The following is a 24875-nucleotide window of genomic DNA, read 5'->3' on the forward strand; positions in this document are numbered from 1 at the left end:
GGACCCAAAAGTGGGTATATAGCATTTTTTCTTCTACATACATGGTTCTTCAGCATCTGGACAAGTGATTCTTTATCTGCAGCTCTTCCATTGTGTGTTTCAACGTCTTAAGAGCTGCCCCTCCTTTCTTTTTTGTATATTCTCTACCAGCCATCATTTTTCCAATATGGATATCAGTGATAAAAAACAAAAGAGAAATAGGACCTGCTCTTGAGGGGCTTACAGTTTAATGGAGGAAAGCGACATTAATACTGTAAGGTATTGTGATAGAAATGTGTAAAAGAACAAAGCCTGTATAGCTTCAGAGTCCCTTCTCTTGTATAAAGGCCCTTTGGGTAATCATGTTTAGATAGTCTGTGATGTCTTAGAAATGCAAAATTGAGCACCAAACCAAATTTTATATTTACTGTTTGGCAGACTGTTTAACTATCACTTATGTAAAATTTATCTGTGGTTATTGGTTATTTAGTGTGCTCAAAAATTATTTCTAGGGCACCTACCTGGCTTGGTGGTTGAGCATCTGCCTTTGGCTTAGGTTGTGATCCTGGGGTCCGGATGAGTCCTGCATCAGTCTCTTCGCAGGGAGCCTCTTTCTCCCTCTGCTTATGTCTCTGCCTCTCTCTGTGTCTCTCATGAATAAATAAATCTTTTTTTTAAAAATGTATTTCTAGCAAGAGAACTCTTCAAATTCACAATTTTGGAAGTTAGTTTTCTATTTTTTTTTTTAAGATTTTATTTATTTATTCATAAGAGGCACAGAGAGAGAGAGAGACAAAGACAGAGACACAGGCAGAGGGAGAAGCAGGCCCCATGCAGGGAGCCCGATGTGGGACTTGATCCTGGGTCCCCAGGATCAGGCCCCGGGCCGAAGGCAGCACTAAACCGCTGAGCCACTGGGCTGCCCTATTAAGCCTATCCTAACACTCCTCTTTGTTAAAAATAAGGAAAGGACAGGGGCACCTGGCTGGCTCAGTTGGTGGAGCATGAGACTCTTAATCTTGGGGTTGTGAGTTTGAGCCCCTCATTGGGTATAGAGATTACTTTAAAATAAATCTGTATTTTTTTTTAAAGATTGATTTTATTTATTCATGAGAGACACATAGAGGCAGAGTAGTGGGCAGAGGGAGAAGCAGGCTCTATGCAGGAAGCCCCATGTGGGACTCGAACCCGGGACCCCAGGATCATGACCTGAGCCAAAGGCCAACACTCAACCGCTGAGCCACCCAGGTGCCCCTAAAATAAAATCTTTAAGGAAAAGATAGAAACTCTGACAAATTTAATTCTAAGTTCAGTTGGCTAACCAGCAAATACTGCCAAATGTTTATAGAAGGCACACCACCAATCTTACAGAAACTATTCTAGAGAATAGAAAAAACTCCCTGATTCATTTCTAAGGTTAGCATAATCTTTGTTAACAAATCTTGACAAAGACATTACAAAAATGGAAACAACAGCTATTCTCACTCAAGGACACGATGTAAAAATCCTAATGAACATGTGAACATGTTCAACTAAATCCGACAACATATATATAATAAGGGTAATAAGACAGGATTTTATTAGGAATGCAAAATTGGTTTAACATCCAAAACCAGTCAATGTAATTCACATATTAACAGAAAAAAGTGTATGATTATCTCACAGCTGCAGGGAAGTTTGATAAAATTAAACATCCCTTTGTGATAAACTTTAAAAAATTTAGAAATAAAAGAGAACTCTCTCTCTCTCTTTTTTTTAAAGATTTTATTTATTCATGAGAGACACAGGCAGAGGGAGAAGCAGGCTCCATGCAGGGAGCCCGACATGGGACTCGATCCCAGGTCTCCAGGATCACACCCTGAGCGGAAGCGAGGCACTAAACCGTTGAGCCACACAGGGATCCCCAAAGAGAACTCTCCTAATTGCGGAAGGGATCTGCAAAAAGCTTACTGCAAACATCATACTTAATGGTGAAATGTTGGAAGTTTTCCAGTTTGGGAATAAGACAAAAATGTATGTTCTCACTGTTTCTATTTAGCACCGCACTAGAGGTCCGAGTTAATGCAGTAAGACAAGACAAAGAAAAGGAAAAATGTATTGGAAAGAAAGAAATTGGTCATTATTTTCTGCCAAAAGGATTGTATGTACAGAAAACTCAAAAAGATTGAGATAAACTATTAGAATAATTATATATATAATTATGCATTACATATATTTATATATATTTTTAGAATTAGGAATTATATATAAAACCTGGAATAAACCAAAGAACAAAAAATATGTAAGACTTGTACAGAAAATGTAAAGAAATACTGAAAAAAAGTTGATGACTTAGGGAAATAGTAGGATGTATCTTGTTCATAGATTGAAGATCAGTATTGTAAATATTCATTGCTTGTTCCAGCCCAGCCCAATCAAAATCTCAGCTGTTTTTCTCCCATGTATTAGAATAGTAGGTCACTACTGTAGGGAAGCCCAGTGACCAGACACATTTGAAGGAATTTTAATATGTTTCTTTTTGGTAAGCAGTGATTTGGTGTATTTTCATTTTAGAAGTGAGGGGACTTCAATTACTTGGAGTCAAGTCTCAAAAAGCTCTTGCAACAATTAGTTCCTTCGCCTACAAGTGCTGTGCTGTCCCTAGCCACCTGTGGCTGCTTAAATTGATCCTAGTCAACTCATTAAATGCACTAGCCTCATTTTGAGTGCTTAGTAGCCACATGTGGCTTCCTTTTGGATAATGCAGGTATTGACCATTTCTATCCAGAAAGTTTATTGGACACCACTCCAATAAGGTTTTGCACCTTTTTGAACAGACACCAAATAAAATTTTAGGTGGACTGGGGTTGAACAACTGTTCTCTTGTAATTTACCACCTGCTACATCAGGTGGTCAAAACTGGCCTGGTTTAAAGCCTGTCCTCTTGATTGGGTGTTTATTAGCAAGATACTAGATTTTCTGGTGAAGAAAATGAATTCGAGAAGAAATTGCAGTACAATTTTCAAACTATCCCAACTTTGAGTTGTGGGGTTATTGTTTACATCTACACAGACTTCTTGGGTTAAACCCTAAGAGCCCAGGTAGCTAAGGTCTTAACCATTTGAGAAGGTTTCTCCTGGAGTTTGCCTCACAAAGGATTGGCTTAGGCCCTAGAGGATTCACATTAAGCTTAAGGGATGGAAATCCTGGAGTACTGTAATAGATTTTTGCTGCTGAGATTCAGCACTTGAGGGATCTGGCTCTTTTGATTAGATAGAGAGCTCTCAAATGTTAATTTCCTTTCTCTTTCCCAGTTTTTTTTTTTTTTTTTCCTCCTTTCCTCCTCTCATCACATAGCTAATATCCAAGTATACAAGAAGAGTGGTTTCAGAGTGGTTTGGATTATGTGAGGAAGCTTGTGCAGCTGAGGTTCTGCCAGGAGCTAGGTGAAGCTACAGCAGTAGATGGGGAATTATTGTGGGACTCACAAGTTAGAAACGGATTGCATTGGATGCATCTAAAAGTGTGGTTGGGATTTATGATAATATGAAATGAAAAAAAAACCCTTTACCATTTGGATATAATCATCTGCAAACTGACAGCTTTGGAAGACAGCACGTTGGGAGGAAGAGTCAGCTAGATAAAATGACTGCATTAATAGGGGTTTGGGGCTAGGAGAGAGGGGTTGTGTTTTTCGGTGCCTGTTATCTCATTCTAACTCTCTTTGTCCAGGAATTGTAAAAGCTTGTGATTTATTGCTGGAACTTTGATTCGTAGTTGCTAAGCACCTGCTGTTGTGCTTCAGGCTGTTGGTTTAGACCTTGGGGTTTCAGAGCCAAAGCAGAGAGCCAGCGCTCAGTCTGATATGGGAGACAAATGTACACAAATAATTAGGGTTACTCATACCTATTCAAAAAATCTTAAAAAAAAAAATCTTTGAACATTAGTCTGATTCCTTAATTTTCTACTGCAGGCAGCTGAGGCCAAGAGCAGGAAGGAGACTGGTTTAAGTAAGAACCTAGGTTTTTGCTGATTGGACTACCCTAAAATATCACCATCCTTGATGGTATCAACCACTTCCTATCTGCTTAAAGTCCACTTCTTTCGTAATGCCCCCTTGATGGCCCACCTTTCCTCTGATACCACTTAGCTGTCTTTTCCTTGCATTTATTGTGCTTTTATGGTATATCTGTCATCCCTTTTAGATCTTGAACGTGATCAGGACAGGCACTATGCCGGCTGCGGTCTTTGTACCTACCTTTTTTCCTACTCTTAGCATGGTCTGAATAATAGGTTTAATTAAGCCTTTAGAGTTGGATACGTTGGGTTCCAACCTGGTTGCTTCTTTGAGAGACACCTCAAAATAATCACCTCCTTCTACATCAATAAGAATTCCTCTTCTAGGGCCACATGAATACATATTCTACCGTGAATTGAGTGAGGTTAGTTACTGTCTGATGGCGGAGTTTTGGAGGGAGGAGCGGGAGATCGAGGATGTGTACGAATTAGGAGACGCTGCGGCCCCAGGGTAGCCTGGCCTCGCCGAGCGCCCGGGGTGAGGGGCGGGCCGGGGCGGGGCTGCGCAGGGGCGCTGTGCGACGGGCTCTGTTGCCGGAACTGGTCCTCGTCGCGCGCCCGGACGCGCGCAGCGCCGCCCCGCCCCCTTCCCCGCGGGGTGGAAACAAAGGGGGCTCGGCGCGCGGAGCCGAGCCCAGGGGGAGAGGGGAGGAGCGTCTGGCGGTCTCGCGCTTTGGACTTGCTAGGTTTGTTCATTAGGGGGGCGAGGTAGGGAGGCGGGCGGCGACCTCGAACCGCGAAGTGGGAGTGCCGCGTGCTCGCGCATCTTGCGGCCTGGCGGCCGGCGGTGTCGCCTGCGCGCGCAGCGGAGGGCAGTGCGCCGGCGCGGCACGGCGTGTTCGCGAGCAGCGAGGCGGGGTGCGGCGGGGCGGGACGGTGCCGCGGCCCCGGCAGTTAGGGCCGGGGGCGGAGAGGATGGCGCCCCCGAGGCGTTAGCGGACTCTGTCAGCCGTGAGCGCGCAGCGGTTTCCTGGCGCGGCCCGTGTGATGGTGCCGGGAGGAAGGAAGCGCCGTGACAGCGCCTCGGTCGGAGCCCGGGTTCCGGGGGTGAGGAGGCCCGGGGACGGCGGAGCTGGCGAGCTGGCCGCGGGCTGGGCGAGCAGTCACAATAGGAGGCGGCGGCCCAGCCAGGAGCCGCGGGAGCAGCCCCGCAGGGCGGGGCCTCCCCTCGCAGGTACTGGCCGCCGCGGCCGTTGGTTCCCGCGGGAGGGCGGGCCGGGCCGGGCCGCAGGCCGTTGGGAGCCTGCGGGGCCGCCCCGGGAACCCGGAGGAGGTGTGGTAGCCCGCGGGTTGGGGCGCGGCCCGGCCGCCCGGCGCTCTTTGTTCCCGAGGTGGCGGCGTGGAGGTGCGGGTGCAGCCCGCGGGGCCGGCCCGCCGCCTTGCAGAGGGCCCCGGCCGCGCGCTCCCTCCCGCCTGCCGAGGCGCAGGTGAAATGATGTCACCCCGGAGAACGCGGAACCCGTTCGCCAGGGCCCTTTCGCGCGTCCTTCTGCCGCCGCCGCCGTCCGTTCGGGCCGCGTTTTGTTCTCAGGGGATGGAAGTTCTTCCTTTCAGGGCCGAAGAATGAGAGAGGTTGGTTTTGAACCAGGAATTTTTCAAATTATTGAGAGCGAAAGAAAGTAAAGTTTTGTTTCGGTACGTAGGCTCTGTAAGAGACGTAGCCTTTTTTCTTTGTGCTATAAAAGTTGAGTATGCTAATTGTCCCACCTTAAATAGAAATGAATACATGTCATTGCTGGCATCATGTGATATTTCCTTCTCTTAACGTTGTGGCGCACGTAACTTTGAAAATTTAAAGTGTATGCAACTCCTACACAGCCGATTTGTTACTTTAGAATTACAAGCCTCTTGGGATCGTGTTTGGCCCTGATTTACAGGTGCTATTGTTAAAATATTTACTTCAGTTCTTTTAACTAGGATCAAATTTAAAAAGCAACAACTATTCTCTCAATTTTTGTGAAATCAAAACTTAATAAAAATCTAAGGACATTTGGGATCAAAGTAAAAATTTTCCTGTCTTCAGACAACATACTGGAAAGGAAGAAATAGGACTTCTACAGAAGTAACAATACAAGACCGAATACAGGTGTTAGATCCGATGCAGTGAATTTGGGACATACTTGCAGTCAAAAGGGGAAAATGACTAACTGGATTTTTTAATGAGAATTGTATCTCCTCACGTACTCCTTTCTCCAGTTCTTGCTAGTTTGTAAACTTACTGGCGTAATGTTTCATTTTTCAAAAACCTATTAAACCTTGTCTATTCATTACAGGAGTTCAATTTTAAGTTGATTTCTAAAATTTTTTGTAAGACTTATCACTGAGAGATTTAGTAGACTTTAAAGGATGTAGTTTAAATTTTGCCACAAACTGGCCATGTCGACCACAGAGCTTCATTTGTAAAATAGGAAAGTTGGATTTAAATGATGTCTGTGGACCTCCACCTCTGATGTCTTCTGTGACTCTGGAAGGTAGTTTGTTTCTGTACTTGCTGAGGTTGATAATACCCATCCTGTTTTTATAGGGAACTAAGTTTGCAAGTATTAATCTGAGTAAATGCTAAAAATTTTCTTTATTAGAGCATCCTGACTTTTGAGGCAGAGTGGACCTAGGATGGCATAGTTAGACATAACTGAATCTGTTAGCATCACAATGTGGAGTGTAATCTATTGTCTCTGCCAATAGCTTTGGATGAACCTTTTAGTTATATTACCAGACTCTTTATTTGTGCTTATATTTACTTTTTTTCAAGGCTGTGGGTGGGAACTATGGTGGAGAAATACTCAGAAATCTCAAATGATTGATCTGTATGGAAAGATTACTAGTCAAGATTATCTTTGTCTTTTTCCAGCTATTCCATCTCTCTCTCTCTCTCTCTCTCTCTCTCTCTCTCTCTCTCTCTCTCTTCTTCAGTTTTGTTTAGGCCACCTTCATTTTGTAATTCACTTTGCTGGTTTTTGTGTAGTGTCTGGGTCTTGTTTTCTGATTATTTTCCTGTTGGCCATATATATCAGGCATGTGTTTTCAATTGTTTTCTACTTTGGTTAACTACATAACCTGCTTTATTTATCTCTGGAGAGAGTATACAGATTGTAAACACATTTGAATGTAGTTTGGTCTAGTTCATTCAGCAAATGTTAAATTCCAGGAGTGACGGCCTTTCTGGAGATGAAGCAAATGCCTGAATTCTGTATAGTAAATTAACAAGTGAGAAATTTTAGCAGATAGAGGAAGAGGGGCCATCTAGACAGTCTCATTTTTCCCCCCAACTCTTACATCTTTTCATGTTCCTTTTTTAAGAATTTCAGCACTTATCTTCTCCTCACTGTTAGAGGGCCCTATTTCTTCATTTAGTTCTTATTGAATTGCCCCTCACCAGAGTCTAAGAGCAAGAATAATTTCTTTTTCCCAAGTAGTCCGTAGCATCTAGCACATAGTAGACGTGCAGTCAATATGAGTTGATTATGAATTTTATCTAATAAGAATCTTTTTTTTTTTTTTTAAGATTTTTTTTATTCATGAGAGACACAGAGGGGCAGAGACACACAGGCAGAGGGAGAAGCAGGCCCCATGAAAGGAGCCTGATGTGGGTGGGACTCCATCCTGGGTCACCAGGATCAGGCCCTGGGCTGAAGGTGGCGCTAAACTGCTGAGCCACCCGGGCTGCCCTATTTAATAAGATTTTTTTTTTTTTTTAAGATTTTATTTATTTTTTCATGACAGAGAGAGAGAGAGGCAGATACACAGGTAGAGGGAGAAGCAGGCCCCATGCAGGGAGCCTGACATGGGACTCGATCCCTGGACTCCAGGATCACACCCTAAGCTGAAGGCAGTGCTAAACTGCTGAGCCACCAGGGCTGCCCTTTAATAAGAATCTTAAAGAGCCTAGTCACACTTTATCTTTTCATACATGCATATATTTGTGTATAAATTTTTCATATTGGTTGGATTGGTCATGGTCTGTGTACTTTCCAAATCCTTGTAATTTTTAGAGATAAATCTTGAAGAGATACTTTAGAGCATTGTGCTAAGGGTTACCACCCAAAATAAAGTTATTTCAGACACTTCCTTGCTGGGAGAATAATGTGCAGGCAAATCTGGATGTGGAGGGGAAAGAAAAAAAAAAACCTTTTTATTTAAATAATTTGTAACTTATTTTTTCTAACTTTTATGTCCACCTTCTCAGTAGATCAGTAGATGTTATGGTTACAGACCTCCTTAATTGCATGTAATGTGTGTCCCCACCCCCCACCCCCCCCACCCCCGAGTAATATATGGGACTATAGGGTTAGGGAAAGGATGGTGAAGCCTTTCAGTCATTTTCACCAAATCTGGTTCTGTTGTGCTTCCCAGAAAGGCATGAACCCAGTTTGTTTGCCTTAACTCAAGAATGGGAATAATAGTTTGTTTTAAAAAATGATCATTCTAAAAAAATAAAAAATAAAAAAAATAAATATAAAAAATGATCATTCTAGTGCTGAACAGCAGTGATCTTCCTTCAGGAGGTAGTACCAGTCCTTGAATGGTTTAAGGCTGTGTGTGATAGTCCACCAATCATGTATATACCATTATTTTTCTTAGTAAGTACTTATTTGTTAAACATTTAGATTACTTCTAGTTATTTTAAATTGTTGCTATTATGATACTGTGATAAACATTTGTGCATGTGGCTTTTCCTGTATTTTGGGGGTATTCCCATATTAGAGTAAAACGAGAATTTATCAGATGAAAGATTGCTGACTCAAACTGTTCAAATAGTTGATAAAATCTATTTGATTACTTTCCAGGAGATTAACATTTGCCATCATGAAAGCAGTGAGAATATGTGGATTTTGAGATAATTTGGATTTGACCTTTTCGTTTTTTAGGTACCCAGACTTCACCTAGAGGAAGGAGTAAAAGACCTGGTGGGGTCAACACTAACTACCTCACTCTTCATTTTTTGTTTTGTTTCGGTTTGTTTTCCTTCTGAAAGGCTGTGATTTGAGTGCTTTTGACTAGTTGATAATGCTGCTAGTAACAATGAACAATTTTTTCCCTGAAGAATAATGTGGTTGTTTGGAGAAGACTATTGGCTTTTAGCAATTTATGTTGAAGAAAGTAGGTTATTTTAATGTGTGGCCTAGAGATCATGCACCTGCCTATCCTCTATCTACCTCATCTTTATAAGAAAAATGTAAATGAATGAAAAAGGAAGCTGCTACCAGGAGCAGCTTTGTAGAGTGCAAGTTCCGAGACAATATCTGGACCTAAGCCCTTGTGTTATTTTTAGCACCATAACATAATAATTACACTCTTCAAGACAAAAGTTTAATTGTGGATTATATTATGGTTTACCACACAGGGAAAGGCCACATTAAACAAAAGATGGCCTAACATAGTACCATATTGGTGCTTAAAAGGTTAAACTATTCTGTAACTTTAGTCTTATGAAACAGGTGGTTTTCTCAGTTATGCTGGGTAAATTTGACATATAGTTATATGTAAATAAACATTAAAAATGAGAAGTGTGGGGAGTTGCAGATTTATCAGGTCTCAGGGATGTTTCCTTTATTGGATTTTTAAAACATAGGTTGCATGCTGAGCAAAGACTTAAGTTACTGTATCTTTGTAATGTTCAACAGTTCCCAGGTTAGAGAAAAAGAGAATTGTATCAGTTTCCAGATACAGTATACAGTATTTTAAATGAGGAAGATTGAGGGAAGTAGTGGAAAGTTATGTCAAATAATTTATGTAGAAATACTTAAAATAGCTTTAAATAGACTTTGTGAAATAGTTTTTTCTTAATCCAATGAAATTACAAGAAGGAAAGTTACTTTTTAAAAGAAGTTTTATTTATTTAAAGTAATCTTTGCACCCAGCATGGGGCTCAAACTCAGAACTCTGAGATCAAGAGCCACATATTCTTCTATCTGAACCAGCCAGGTGCCCCAAATGTTACTTAAAAAAAATTTTTTTTTAAAGATTTTATTATTCATTAGAGATACAGAGACAGAGAGGCAGAGACACAGGCAGAGGGAGAAGCAGGCTCCATGCAGGGAGCCTGATGTGGGACTCCATCCCAGGTCTCCAGGATCATGCCCTGGGCCAAAGGTGGCGCCAAACCACTGAGCCCCCCGGGCTGCCCACTTTTAAAATTCTTAAACTACAAGGTGTTTTAGTGGGTCAAGCATGAAATTCATTCATTCATTCATTTCATTCATTGAGCATGAATTTTAGAGCCAGATAAACTTAGCTTCAAATTATGGTTTTGGTATTTATGAGATAGCATGGCTTTAAGCAAGTCATTTAACCCTGACTTGCAGTATATAAAGATCAGAGAGCCAGTTCAGTTCCTAGTATGAAGTTCGCTATTACCAGATTTTAAAAACTGCTGTGTTGCTTAGATATAAGTGTCTTAATTTAGATCTTTCATCAAATTAATACAGCTAAGATTCTGGAGAAGAAACTTTCTTCAGGTGTGGAAGAGCAATTTCTGTTCTATTCGATACATATATGTCCTGTTAATTTTCTATTGTGTGTAACAAATTACCACACACTTAGTAGCATAAAATATGAACCTGTTACCTCACGGATAAACACATGGAACAGGAAATCTTGACATGGGTTAGCTGCAGGGCTGTTAGTGGTTTTACCTGTCTGATGCTGCCATGTCAGGAGAGGTTTGATGTCCTCTTTCAAGCCACTGGTTGGTTCAATATGGTTCTTGTAATTGTAGGACTGAAGTCCCTTGTTTTCTTGCTAGCTGTCAACTGGTGACCTTCTCAGCTCCTACAGGGTGCCTTCTTGTCTCTGCAGCATGACCCCGTCCTGTTCATATGTCTTCTAACAACATAGTGGTTGCCTACAGGGTTGACAGGAGAATCTCTTCAGGAAGAGTCAGTTCCTCTTTTAAGAACTTTTTCTAAGTCGGGCTTACCTTGATTAACTTCAAATCAACTGACGTGGGATCTTAATTACACTTGAAAATCCCTTTACTTCTGTGAATGGGTTCATATAATTAGGTTATATAATTTAACCTAACCATGGGAACGAAATCCACTGTATTTACAGTCCTGCCTACACACCATGGAGGGATGGATTATATAGATGTGTATCAGGGGTGGGAATCTTGGAGGCCTTCTTAGAATTCTGCCTCACAGAGACACACAGAATGATTATATGTGATTTTATACAGTGGGTGCACCTGTATAAAACCCCATCTTTCATTTTGTCTTTGATCTGTATTAACTACAGTATCTTAAAAAGGATTTATTTATTTATTTATTTATTTATTTATTTATTTATTTATTTATTTATTTATTTATTTATTTGACAGATTGAGAGCATAAGCACAGGGAGTGGCAGGCAGAGGGGGAGGGAGAAGCAAGATTTCCATGGAGCCAGGGAGCTAATGGGATGTGGGACTCTAGGATCATGACCTGAGCTGAGGGCAGACACTTAACTGACTGAGCCAACCAGGCATTCTGCAGTATTTGAATATAGCTTTTCTCCATTGTATTGTTTGTCCTCCCTTTTTTTCTAGACAGAAGGAGCTTCTGACCAAAGGAAATTGTTGTGGGTAGGAGAGGAATATGCTTGAAAATTATTAACTTATGAGCACAAGGGCCAGAGTTTACCAGTTTCGTTCTTTTTTTTTAAGTTTTATTTATATATGACTGAAATCTTAAATTTTCAAAGGAACAAAGTATAAAAGAGAGGAACCCTGATCCTCTGATATTTGTTCTCCAAGCTAGCTACTTGTACAAGTAGTTTATAAGAGTGGTACTCATGCAGACTGTTTCAGGTATGATAGTTGAAGACAGGTGAGCTTTGTAAAAGTCTTCAGGGCAGCCCCAGTGGCTCAGTGGTTTAGTGCCGCCTTCAGCCCAGGTCGTGATCCTGGAGACTCGGGATCGAGTCCCATGTCTGGCTGCTTTTTTTTTTTTTTTTTTTTAGACAATTTTTAACAATTTTTAGAGAGAGCCTGCTTCTCTCTCTGCCTGTGTCTGCCTCTCTCTCTGTGTCTCTCATTAATAAATAAATAAAATCTTTAAAAACAAAACCAAATAAAACAGTCTTCAAAGATACCTTGTAAATTATAAGCTTAAGAAGATTACAAAAAAAACATGAAACTGACATAAAGGAAGATACTGTTTTAAGAGAATTGCTTTATTTTTAAAGATTTTATTTTTATTATTTATTCATTTAAAATACCATCCTTATAGTTTGGCTGCTTTGCACCTTTTTTAAAAAAAAAAAAAGAAAACTAGAATAAGCTCCTTGAGGGATGGGATTCATGTTTTATCTTTTGTAACAAACTCTTGATTTGCAGGAGGCAATCAGTAAATATTCCTTAATTCTGCACTTCATACTTCGTCATAGAATATTAGCACATTTATGTTTGTAAGTGTAAAGATAAGTTTTAGCTCATGTTGAAAACATTTTGTGAATTCTAAAGTTACTGCCCTCAAGTGATTTTGCTTTTGCTCCTAAGAAGATGTTTGGAAATAATTTTAGTCTTACCATCAAGCTTGGTTATCTGCTTACCAGGCTCATAGTAAACCAGAAACAATTTATAAAGGGGTTAAGGAAGGCTATTATACAAGTAGTATTAATATAATTAACATGCTACTTCATCATCTGTCTCTGCCTTCCTTTCTGCTTACTTCTATACTGCCTAGCCAAACTGAACATTTTGCAGTTTCTTGACTATACTGCTGTCTTTTGCCGGTTACCTCTTCATAGCACCCTGTGCCTAGCATTATCATAGAAAGATGATATTCTGTACATTGTACAGTGATTTGCTTTTGTTTCTTTTTCATAGCATACACTTCTTGAAGGTTGTAAACCATGCGGGTCTTCTTGGTTTAATGTCTATCACAGAATAGACACTTAGTATATGTGCTGCCTAAGCAGCACAGAATAGACACTTCTGTGTAAGAGAATGAATGAGGCAGTGAAACTGAAAACCAGACATGTGGTTTAAAGCACATGGTCTTCAATGTAGGGGTAAGCAAGTTCACAAAACTTAACTCCCAAGGGGAGTTTACTCCACAGCACAGTGGAACAAGTGATGCTCATGATGTCCATGATTAAAAGTCCTGCAGATTTAAGTTGATATTACGTATGAGTTTAAGGGAATTAACCTACAATCAAGTCAGGCATTTAAAACATGCAGTCATTTGCTTTGGGGTTTATGATCTTTATCCTTTTTATGATTTTATTTGTTCATTTGTGAGAGACACACACAGAGAGGCAGATACATAGGCAGAGGGAGAAATAGGCTCCCTGTGGGGAGTCTGATGGGACTTGATCCCAGGACCATGGGATCACGACCTGAGCTGAAGGCAGACACTCAACCACTGAGTCACCCAGGTGTCCCTCCTTTATTCTTAAGGTCACCGAGTTTGTGTTGAATACAGCTGAGATGTCCACAAACTCTTCTTTCTTATGCCTATGGTCACCATAGAAGTTTTGCTACCAATGTTTTGAAATCTCTTGTTGTCTTTGCATGATCATAAAGAAGGTTAATTAAAAAATAGGATGAAAAATATTATCTTAGTCAAGACAGACAGTAATCTTTCTGTATTTAAGATGCATGATTTTATCTCAGGTTCTCTTAACATGAAGTCTTCCCTATCCTTTAGAATTTTAGAATTAATACCAACGGAAGAAAATATTAGTAGATATTATATGGGAAACATAGGAAAGACTTAGCATTTTTTAGCAGTGCTGTTTGGTCTTTTAAAAAAGTTTTTGTAAAAGAGATCTGTTGCCAGAGGCAACCTTTGCCATCCTTATGTTTGTTTTGATGTTTAAGATTAATTTTTAATTTCTTTCCAGTCTCTGCTAACACAAATACCTAGAAAATCCAGACTGTCCTTCATAGACATGATTCTCCACATTGGTGCGGCTAGCCATGAACTATCCTTTTCTTCTCCCTCTTTTTCCCAGATATCTCCCGGGGCCAATTCAACACCTCTACCTGGCCATCCTAACAAGGTGATTTGTGAAAGGGTGAGACTTCAGAGCCTGTTCCCTCTCCTCCCAAGTGATCAGAATACTACCGTTCAAGAGGATGCTCACTTCAAAGCTTTCTTCCAGGTTCTTATATATTTACCCTTTCCCTATGTAGGGCTGAAAGTCACAGATACATTTTAGGTTGTTTCTAGGAAGGCTTAAAACAATATTCTCAGTATCATCTTCTTATTTTCTGTTGAATGTGGGAATAAGTATTCTTCTTAGAGGACTTCTTCAACTTAACTTTTTAGCCAGCTTTTCTGAAGAATGTTTGTCTTCTCTTGAGCTGCTATTTATTATTTGACCAGTATTAATATTCTTGTATTTTGATCTTTTGGTCTTAATCACTTGTCTTAATAGGCCAAGTTCTATCGGAAAGTAGAAGATATTACAGATGTATGAAATTGTGTTGGAATGGAAAAATGGAAGCATGCAAGATATTTTTAAAGCTGTCACTACTTATTAGCTTAGTGCCCAGAGTTTGATAGTGATGTATATTTCAAAAAGAAAACATGGTGACTTGCTTTCTATCACTTTTGATACATGTGGGTAAAATGTGATTAAAATTTTTGTTATATATGAAATGAAAATAGATTAAGGCAGGTATTATCATTAGTTTATTGACAAAATTGCTAGGATGTGCTCACATGAATTACTGGCAACTCAGTTTCCAGTCCATTACTCCTAGAGAAGCATGGTTTAGTAATGGAAGTCAGTATTAATATTACCAAAAGGAAACTAGTTATACAGTGGCTTCTGGATATTAGAGTTGTGGGCCAAGGCATGTATTTATATATATATATATATGTATATAAATCTAAGGAAGTGAGAGTTGCTAATCAAAGCCAACTCATTTTCTCTTTGTGTCAGAGTGGTAGTTTGGGGCTTGGGACTAGTTCTGAAAGAGAAATGCTTGTGGTACGTTAAATTGGATATATGAAATTTCTGAGAATAACTTTGTAGGTGATCCAGGGCTCTTCAATATGATACTTCTTGTTGGAATTTGTGCCAGGTTTTCCCCCTTTTGCATGTATTCTCTCTCTCTCTCTCTCTCTCTCTTTTTGTACTTTTCTAATAATAAACCAGTCATGGATGGTTTTATAGATGAAGAAATAGGCTCAGGAAAGCTTTCTGAGAGGCCCAGTTAAACAGGTAGTTATTGGCAGAGCACCTTTTGTGATTTCTTATCTACTAATAGCATATCATCTTTAGATAACAGATATTTCTGTAAACAGTGTAGTATATGTTAAGAGATAGTTACTGTATTGAATCAAATGGAGTATTGACTACCATTTTTGATACAGCATTGGTCTATAATAGCTCGATATTTAGTAAACCAGTATAGCTAAGGAAGAAATTTACTATCTTCACTGCTGCCACCACTAAACAGTTATTTGTTGCTTTCTTTGTTTTTCATACTTTGAGTCTTCAAGCATTAACTCAATTATTAACTTTAAACTCAAAGAGTTGCGGCAAATTTAAATACGTTTTGAAAATAAAGAGCCAATTCCATTTAGTGTTGCAGAAAGGTGGAAGGTGGTATTGTTAAATTTTTATTTATAGCCCTAGTTAAACTTAAATCTTTTTTCTAACTTTAAAAACAAGGCCCTCAGTGTACTTGGCTTCCAGGGAAGACTGGAGATTTTTCTCTGCCCACTTCCTGGCTTACCATTGTTCAACATGAAGCAAAGTAAATCCTTACATCCCCTTTGAGATGCTGTCACATACCTTCAGCTAATTCTGATAATAAAATTGGGTGTGATTTCTTGTTCTGATTATGCTTTTCTCATCTTTAGAAAACTTAGTTGCCACATGAAAGGGAGAAATCTTTTAATGTGTTGTTTTCATTTCTTGGGGTTTTTTCCCCCCAAGTTCCTTCCCTCTCAGCCTTCTCTGCTTTTCCTTCCCTTTGGAATACTCCATTTTAAACAGACTCAACTACCTCTTACATTTTTTTTCTTAAAGCATCCTCTTTATTCCCTTATCTTGGCTGAAACTAGTCTCTTTTCAGAGGATATCATTTTCCTTGTAATCTTGTGTAGGAGTAAAAAAATTGTTGCCCCCCACCCCGCAGCATGGAAATTGATTATGTGTCTAATAAGTGGGATGCTCATAGAGGAGAAGGAAAGTGTTTGATACTCTTCTGAATCCTTGTTTCCAATTACCAGTCATCTTTGAACAAGAATCTCCTGTTTTTGAGCTATATTTGTCATTCATTTCCCCTCTATCAATTTAAAGACCTTGTATTTTGCTCCTTACTTGCTTGTTTTATATTACTTAGTCAAAATCTTTCAAATTTTGCATACTCTTTTTTAAAAAATTATGAAATATTTTATATATGAAAGTTATAAAGTAGACACATGTATAATTTAAGAAACGCCATCCATCTTAAGAAGTCAACCATTACCATTACCTTAGAAGTCTTCATATGACCTTCTATATTATATCTACCTGCTGCTCCATACTTGTGCCTTGGTTAAAAACTCTGAATTTAGTGTTTCATACCCCCTTGCTTCTCTTTGTGGTTTTACCACATGGCAGTATCCCTCAATACTATACTGTTTAGTTCCTGAACTCAATAAAAATGATATCATACTATGTATTTTTGTCTTCTTGAGGTTCATCCATATTGATGCATGTGGACATGTAGTTGATTCATTTTCCTGTTAGTATTTCATGTTGTATGAATATATTGCAGTTTATTCCCTCTTTTTGATGGACATTTCCAGTAGTTTCCAGTTTTTTACTATTACTGCAAGTAGTGTTGCTATGAATATTTTTGTATGCGTTTCCTGGTGTACACTTAGTTGATATTTTAATTTCTATACAAGTGGTTGCTTTGTGTATTTATCACTCTGGGTTTTCTTACAGAAGAGATAATAGGTGTTGGCATATTGGCATCTATAAAAATATTTACTTACAATCAAAGTACCTCTTATAATTATTTCAGAAATTTAAAGTTAAGATATAATTAACATACATAAAATTCACCCTTGTTGTGTACAGGTCTCTGACTTGACCAATGCATGCAGATGTGGAACCACTGCCACAATCAAGATAGTAGAACAATTTCATCTTTCTCCAAAAATTCCCTCTTGTCTCTGCTATTAACCTCTTAGAGTTTTAAAATTAGCAGTTCCTGTACCATCAACCAATTTATTTTTATTTTTTAAAAATTTTATTTATTTATTCATGAGAGACACAGAGAGAGGCAGAGACCAAGGCAGAGAGAGAAGCAGGCTCCCTGAGGGGAGCCTGATGCAGGACTCCATCCTGGGACCTTAGGATCACACCCTGAGCCAAAGGCAGACACTCAACCATGGAGCCACCCAGGTGCACTCAACCAATTTATTGATTGTGACTGAAGATAGTATGCTTTCATAAAGCAGGTACATTGTGGAGAAGTTAGATTTTGGGTCTAGTACAACCCTCGATTTCAGGGTTGTGTGTGTGTGTGTGCGTGTATATGTATTCTAATGATAGCTATGTGACACTTCATTTTGTAAATTTATGAACATTAATTAGGTGATTGAAATTTTCATGATTTATATGCAGAAATAGTCTAGGTTTCTGAAGGAGAGGACTAATTATTGTTTAAAAAAATCTGCAGCAAAGTTACAGACTTAATAAAAATTTCAGCCAAAGTCTGAGTTTCATGATTTTAGAAACCTTACAGAGTTATCCTAAATTCATAAGAAAGATTTTCAAAGAAAAGACGGGAGAAAAACTTTTTTGAAAGTTGTTGTAAGGGGTGTTACTCCATAAATGATACTAAATCATATTACAAAGAAATAGCTCCGTGTCAGTGAGCTCTTTGTTGTTGTTTTTTCTTTTTTTTAATATATTTGGTTTAAATTTAATTTGCCAACATATAATATAACCCCCAGTGCTCATCTTATTGTGTACCCTTCTTAGTGCCTGTGACCCAGTTACCCTCCCCCTCTCCCTGAGCTCTTTGTTGTAAAACACAGTGGCTGTTGTTCAGTCCCCATCCTTTGTCACTTCTCAGTTGAATCCTTGAAACTCCATTTCACTGGCTTCTATCAACACACTCCACTTTCTTCTCATCAACTACTTGGCATAAAATATTTTTTAGAGGGATCCCTGGTTGGCGCAGCGGTTTAGCGCCTGCCTTTGGCCCAGGGCGCGATCCTGGAGACCCGGGATCGAATCCCACGTCGGGCTCCCGGTGCATGGAGCCTGCTTCTCCCTCTGCCTATGTCTTTGTCTCTGTCTCTCTCTCTCTCTCTGTGTGTGTGACTATCATTAAAAAAAATAAATAAATAAAAATATTTCTTAGAGTTTAGTATTGGGCTTCCTTTTCTTTGTATAAATTAATTGGGGAAAATTTTGTCCATACCTATAGCTTCATTAACCTACCATTTATCTGTATGCCCAAAACTAAAATTTCTGGTCTCTGAGCTTTGAGATAGCCACTCCTTGTGGCTATCTCAAAGGGATCTCTTAATTTCAAGTTGTTCTTTATTTATATCTTCTCTGTTTTCACTGGTTTCATGTTTATGCATCAGGTTTTTTTTTTTTAATTTTAACCATTGATTTGTGTTTACAGCTTAAAATTATTATAGTTACAGATTCATGATAAAATCTAGTGCTTTGGTGGAACTAACATACTATCTGAAAACAAATTATAGCATCAAGGTAAATCAGTTTTTATGAACCAGTGATGTATTTGTGATTAAAAATTAAGAAAGGGATGCTTGAGTGGCTCAGTCAGTTAAACATCCAACTCTTGATCTCAGCTCAGGTCTTGTTGATCTCAGTATCATGAGTTCAGGCCATGCATTGGGCTTCACACTGGACATGGAGTCTATTTAAAAAAAAATTTTTTTTAAACCAAAAATAGGGCATCTATAGGTTATTCAAAAATTAGCCATGTGAAAAAAAAAAAAAAGAAAAAAGAAAAAAAATTAGCCATGTAGGCCTCCCAAAATTCAGGGAGGCCCAGAAGTTGGACTACCAGTTGTGGCCAATGATGATAACATCATATTTTCTTCCTATTGGATTCTGTTCATTATGATGGAACTGGACTGCTATCCCACTAGAATCTCCTAAGTCCTCACTGCACATAAAACCTATTCCTTTCTTTGGCCTTTCATGAAAAAACAAACTTGGATCATATCAAAAAACAAAGCTTTGTTTTTTTTTTTAAATGCATACTTTTGAATATATAACATTTAAAGCCTCTTTCCCCTCTACATATATAAATAAGATAATATCCCAGGAAAATGTATTGTTAGTCTGGTTATGAGTTTCAGTTTTATTCTGAAATCTTCTGAGCTGAGGAATATGAGATCTATACATTAGAAAATTGAAGCCCAATGTGAATTATGTGGAACAGGACTATGCATTGGGTTGTTTAAGGACAGTGTAGGGACGCCTGGGTGGCTCAGCAGTTGAGCGTCTGCCTTTGGCTTAGGGCGTGATCCTGGTCCTGGGATCGAGTCCTGTGTCGGGCTCCCTGCAAGGAGCTTGCTTCTATCTGCCTGTGTCTCTGCCTCTCTCTCTCTCTGTATCTCTCATGAATAAATAAATAAAATCTTTTTTTTTTTTAAATAACTTATTTTTTTTTAATTTTTATTTATTTATGATAGTCACAGAGAGAGCGAGAGAGAGGCAGAGACACAGGCAGAGGGAGAAGCAGGCTCCATGCACCGGGAGCCCGACATGGGATTCGATCCCGGGTCTCCAGGATCGCGCCCTGGGCCAAAGGCAGGTGCTAAACCGCTGCGCCACCCAGGGATCCCTAAATAAAATCTTTAAAAAAAAAAAAAAAAGGACAGTATAATCATTCGTCTTTGGTTCATCTTGACTTAATAGGAACACATTAATCTGGATGTATTTTAAACAAAGACCAGATTGTGGAAAATTAAATGAGAGAATGCATAGAGATCATTTCATAAACCATACTGTGTGATTCAAATATGAAATTGTTAATGTCATGCTTTTCCCCTGCTTATATTCTTCCTTTGCAAAACAAACAACAAGAAAAATCAAGGTCTGTCTCAATGGTTATTCTCTATTATTAACTTGCTTTATATCGAATGTTTTGGTTTTTTAAGTACTTTCACGTGTATTATTTAGAATGAATGGAACTTTGTTAAGTGTTTTCTCTCTCTGGGTCATTTAAACTTAACATTTGTTTAATTGTGAAATGAGAAATTTTATTTTTTGTCAAAGATAAGGCAGGTAGAGAAGGTCTGAATTTATTTTAACTTTTTAAAAGTTGTGATTGTGTTTTTATGGGGGGCGGGGGGTTGTTTAAGAGAGAGAGTGAGCAGTGGGGAGGAAGAAGGAGAGAATCTTAAGCAGGCTCCAGGTCCAGCACAGAGTCCAACAGAGGGCTTGATCTCATGACTCTGAGATCATGACCTGAGCTGAAATCAAGAGTCAGACATTGGGGCACCTGTATGGCTCAGTTGGTTAAAGTGTCTAGCTCATGGTTTTGGCTCAGTTCATGATCTCAAGGTTGTGAGATCCCGAGTCCAGCTCCATGCTGGATGTGGAGCTTGCTTAAAATTCTTTCTCTCCCTCTGCCCACCCCCTTCCTCAGTCTCTCCCTCTTTAGGGGAAAAAAAAAAAAAGAGGGGCAGCTCAGGTGGCTCAGCGGTTTAGCGCCACCTTCGGTCCAGGGCATGATCCTGGAGACCCGGGATCAAGTCCCATGTCGGGCTCCCATCATGGAGCCTGCTTCTCCCTCTGCCTGTGTCTCTGCGCCTCTCTCTCTCTCTCTCTCTCTCTCTCTCTCCATGAATAAATAAATAAATCTTAATTAAAAAAAAAAAAAAGAGTCACATACTTAACTGACTGAGCCACCCAGACAGATGCTTAACTGACTAAGCCACACAGGCACCCCGAAAAAATGGATTTCTCTTTTATGGCAAGTTTATCTTTAGGGACTTTTCCTAAGAGAGTCCCTTAACTTGGCTTGGTGGTTCTGAAAGTATAGTCCCAGACCAGCAGCAGCACGCATCACCCAAGATCAATTTAGAAATGAAAATTCAGGCAGCCCAGGTGGCTAGCGGTTTAGCACCAACTTCAGCCCAGGGCATGATGTTGGAGACTGGGGATCGAGTCCCACATCGGGCTCCCTGCAGGGAGCTGGCTTCTCCCTCTGCCTGTGCTCTGCCACCCGCCCCCCCCCCCCCACTGTGTTTCTCATGAATAAATAAATCTTAAAAAAAAAATTCTTGGACCCCAATCCAAAATTTCTCAATCAGAAACTGGGGAGTGGGCCCAACAGATGTTTCTGACACATGCAGAAGTGTAAAAACCACTGGTCAAGTTAATGGGAGTATCCCTACAGCTTTTTTTTTTTTTTTTAAGATTTTATTTATTTAGTCACAAGAGACACAGAGGCAGAGACACAGGCAGAAAGAGAAGCAGATTCCACGCAGGGAACCCGATGTGGGGCTCGATCCTGGGACTCCAGGATCACGCCCTGGGCCAAAGGCAAGCTCTAAACCCCTGAGCCACTGAGGGATCCCCTCCCTTCAGATTCTGCTGTGCATATACCTGTCACAAGTCCTTTTGGTAGCATAATTCTTAACCAGTTTCTGTATTTCTAAACTTAGAGGTTCATAGGCAACCTCTGTGGGTAATGAAAAAATTGAACCCTAAATCTGGTGTGAGAAGCTAACCTGAATTCTCAAAGGAGAAATCTCTTCTCTTCCCAGTCCAGACAGAGTAGATGTGTTTTCCTATTAATTCTCTATGCCAGTGAACATTTTCTAGTCTGCCCTTCTTTATTAAATTTTAAGTAGGGTCCATGCCAGCTGTGGGGCTTGAATTCACGACCTTGAGGTCTCACCTGGATGAGCCAGCCAGGTGCCCCTCTAGCCTTCTCTTTTTTTTTGCAAGTATAGTACTTTGGAAATTTTGACTCTATGCAGGGCTCTCAGTGAGTGATAAGGCCAAATATTCGGTGTCCCGCCTCAAAATAAAACCAACAGCTGGGTTTTCAGTTTTCTTCTTTGTTTTTGGTCCTTGGTAATTTTCCTTTTTTCTGAGTTTATTGTCGCAATTAAAAACTTTTTTTTAATGCATTATTTTTAGATGTTTCTATCCAGATTTTCGTATTTGGCCCATGATTTTGTCAAAACCAGAAGTCTTTTTCTTTTTTAAAGATTTTTCCTTATTCATGAGAGACACAGAGGCAGAGACCAGCAGAGGGAAAAGCGGGCTCTCTGCGGGAAGCCTGATGGCAGTATTCGAGCCCAGGACCCTGGCCAGGATCACAACCTGAGCCAGAGATGCCCCTCATTGGTTATTTATTGAGTTTTAAGATTATAGAGCATAACTGATTTTCTTACTAAAAGGGTAAAAACAAGAATTTTTAATAGCATTAAAACTAGGGAGAAAATAAGGTGTTTCTTTGTGGTTCTGAAAACTATTTTATATTTTAATTAAAATGACAGATTTGAGTTATTTTAAATATAGAAGGAAAATGATGTTTTTGGAATACCTCTGCTAAATAACTTGGAATGATCAAAAGTAACTATTTAGCAGTTTTCTTTATTCCTACCAGTTTAATCTGTTCTGTTTTATATGTTTATCTCTTAAAATCTAATGTTATATTGTAGCCCTGTATACTGGAGATAATCTAACTTTTTTGGTACTGGCTGCAGGCACCAATTACTTTGCAACCAAAAGTGCTCTAATGCTCAAGTAATTAGAACTTGAAGGAATAGATTTGAGATAATAAAGGCTCTCTTAGAAAACACATAGCCCTCACCCAGACATTTGGTTAGTTTGTAATTTTGATAGTTTTTGTGAGATTGGATTGGAAAATTGAGTTGTGTGGGGAATCCTCGACAGTTACTAATTCAACTAAGAAAGCCATTCCAATTTTATATCTAGTAAACAATGCTGTGACCCTTGAAAACTCAACATGTAACAAGTACTGGTTTTGAATTATCCACTACTCCTATGATTTACTTGAAACTAACCCCCTGTCTTCCTCAAAATGCTGTAATGTTCTAGTTACGAACTGACAGTCTAGGTGAGGAGACAACTGGATGGCTTAGTCCATTAAGCATCCAACTCTTGATTTCAGCTGAGGTAGTGTGTCTTGTGGTCATGAGATGGAGCTCCACATTGGGTTCTGTGCTCAGTTCAGAGTCGACCTCAGATTCTCACTCTCAAATAAATAAAATCTTAGAAGAAAAAAAAAACTGATGATCTAGATCAGTTGACTGTTTCTTTATCTGTTTTAGATAAATGTTATCCTATAACCCTTATTAGAGAAAACTAATGTAATGGACTTAAATAATAAGAATAAAGGAGCAAAAGAGTGTTATTTAGAATCAAGTCAAGGGGGGCACCTGGGTGGCTCAGTGGTTGAATATCTATCTGCCTTCGGCTCAGGTAGTGATCCCAGGGTCCCCGGATTGAGTCCCACATTGGGATCCTTGCGGGAGCCTGCTTCTCCCTCTCCCTCTGCCTGTCTGTCTCTCTCTCTCTCTCTCCTCATAAATAAATAAAATCTTTAAAAAACAATTACTCTTCTCCATTCAGTAATATTCAAACTCTTTTAAATATCTATACTCAGAATCAATTTTTAAAAAGTATACATCTAGAGGATCCCTGGGTGTCTCAGCAGTTTGGCACCTGCCTTTGGCCCAGGGTGTGATCCTGGAGTTCCAGGATCGAGTCCCATGTCGGGCTCCTTGCATGGAGCTTGCTTCTCTCTCTCTCTGTCTCTCATGAATAAATGAATACAACCTTAAAAAAAAAAAGCACACATCTAAATTTTCTCATAAGCTTCTCCCTTTGCCTGTGTCTCTGCCTATCTTTCTGTGTCTTTCATGAATAAATAAATAAAATCTTAAAAAAAAAATGAATCAAGTTAAGGGCCTACCTATATTATACCCCTTCCTCAGTTGATCTCTTAGATGAGAATTGATCACTAAAAAGGTGACTTAACTGATGGAGTAGCTTGGTGGAATTTCTCAGTTGGGTTGGAGTTTTAAAGAAATGGTCAAGGAGTGCCTGGGTGTTTTAGTCAGTGTCTGACTCTTAATTTTTGGCTCAGGTCATGGGATTGAGCCTGTGTCATGTTCCACACTTGTGGGTGGTTCTCTCTTAAGGTTCTCTCTTTCTTCTCTCCCTAGCATGCATGCTCTCCCTTACTCTCTAGAATGAATTAATAAATATTTAAGAAAAAAGTTGTTAAGTTCCATACAATTGTTTATCACCTTATTGTGTGTCTTTATATGTTAATGAGTTTTATGATGATTTTTAAGAAACAGATTTTATTTTTCATTTAATATTTACTTTGCATCTCCCTTCCCCTATCCAGCATCTATTTTCTTTAAAGATAATTAATTTGGCTTGACAGCATATTCCACCTCCCCTTTACTTTATAAGGTAAATATATTTAAACACCTATGCATATATAGTAATGGAAAATCCTTGAAAGGTCTTATTAAGTTGATTGATTTTGTTGCATTGTCAGAGTGAAGATAGTCCAAGTCCCAAGAGACAGCGCCTCTCTCATTCAGTCTTTGATTATACATCAGCATCACCAGCTCCCTCACCACCAATGCGACCATGGGAGATGACATCAAATAGGCAGCCCCCTTCAGTTCGATCAAGCCAACATCACTTCTCAGGGGAACGATGCAACACACCTGCACGCAACAGAAGAAGGTTAGTTGATTACAGTGTCTTAAATTTTCTTTCTTTGGTAGATTTATGAGTTTGTTTTTTTTTTAACATGAGAAAGCATTATTTCTATGGGCTTTTTATAAACAGATCAACACATATATGTACTCATACACTCGAAAAACAACATGACACATTGTTGAGACTCCCACCAC

General features: G+C 39.4%; 1 protein-coding gene across 18 annotated transcripts in view; it reads left to right on the top strand.

Moving 5' to 3' along the window:
* RNF38 (ring finger protein 38) overlaps positions 1-24875 on the top strand; it is a 138929-nt gene that overhangs the window by 80735 nt on the left and 33319 nt on the right. For 3 of the 18 annotated variants that reach the window (XM_072727917.1, XM_072727924.1, XM_072727923.1), the window contains exons 3-4: positions 13972-14121; positions 24512-24705. In XM_072727917.1, coding sequence (XP_072584018.1) covers positions 13972-14121; positions 24512-24705 — 344 coding nt within the window. Of the gene's footprint in view, positions 1-4540; positions 4722-4804; positions 5210-5301; positions 5608-13971; positions 14122-24511; positions 24706-24875 lie in introns of those variants that run through there. The other 15 variants (XM_072727918.1, XM_072727930.1, XM_072727929.1 and 12 more) reach the window with 11 other exon arrangements.

The sequence above is a fragment of the Vulpes vulpes genome, chromosome 12 (assembly GCF_048418805.1).
Source record: "Vulpes vulpes isolate BD-2025 chromosome 12, VulVul3, whole genome shotgun sequence".
Taxonomy (NCBI): Eukaryota; Metazoa; Chordata; class Mammalia; order Carnivora; family Canidae; genus Vulpes; species Vulpes vulpes.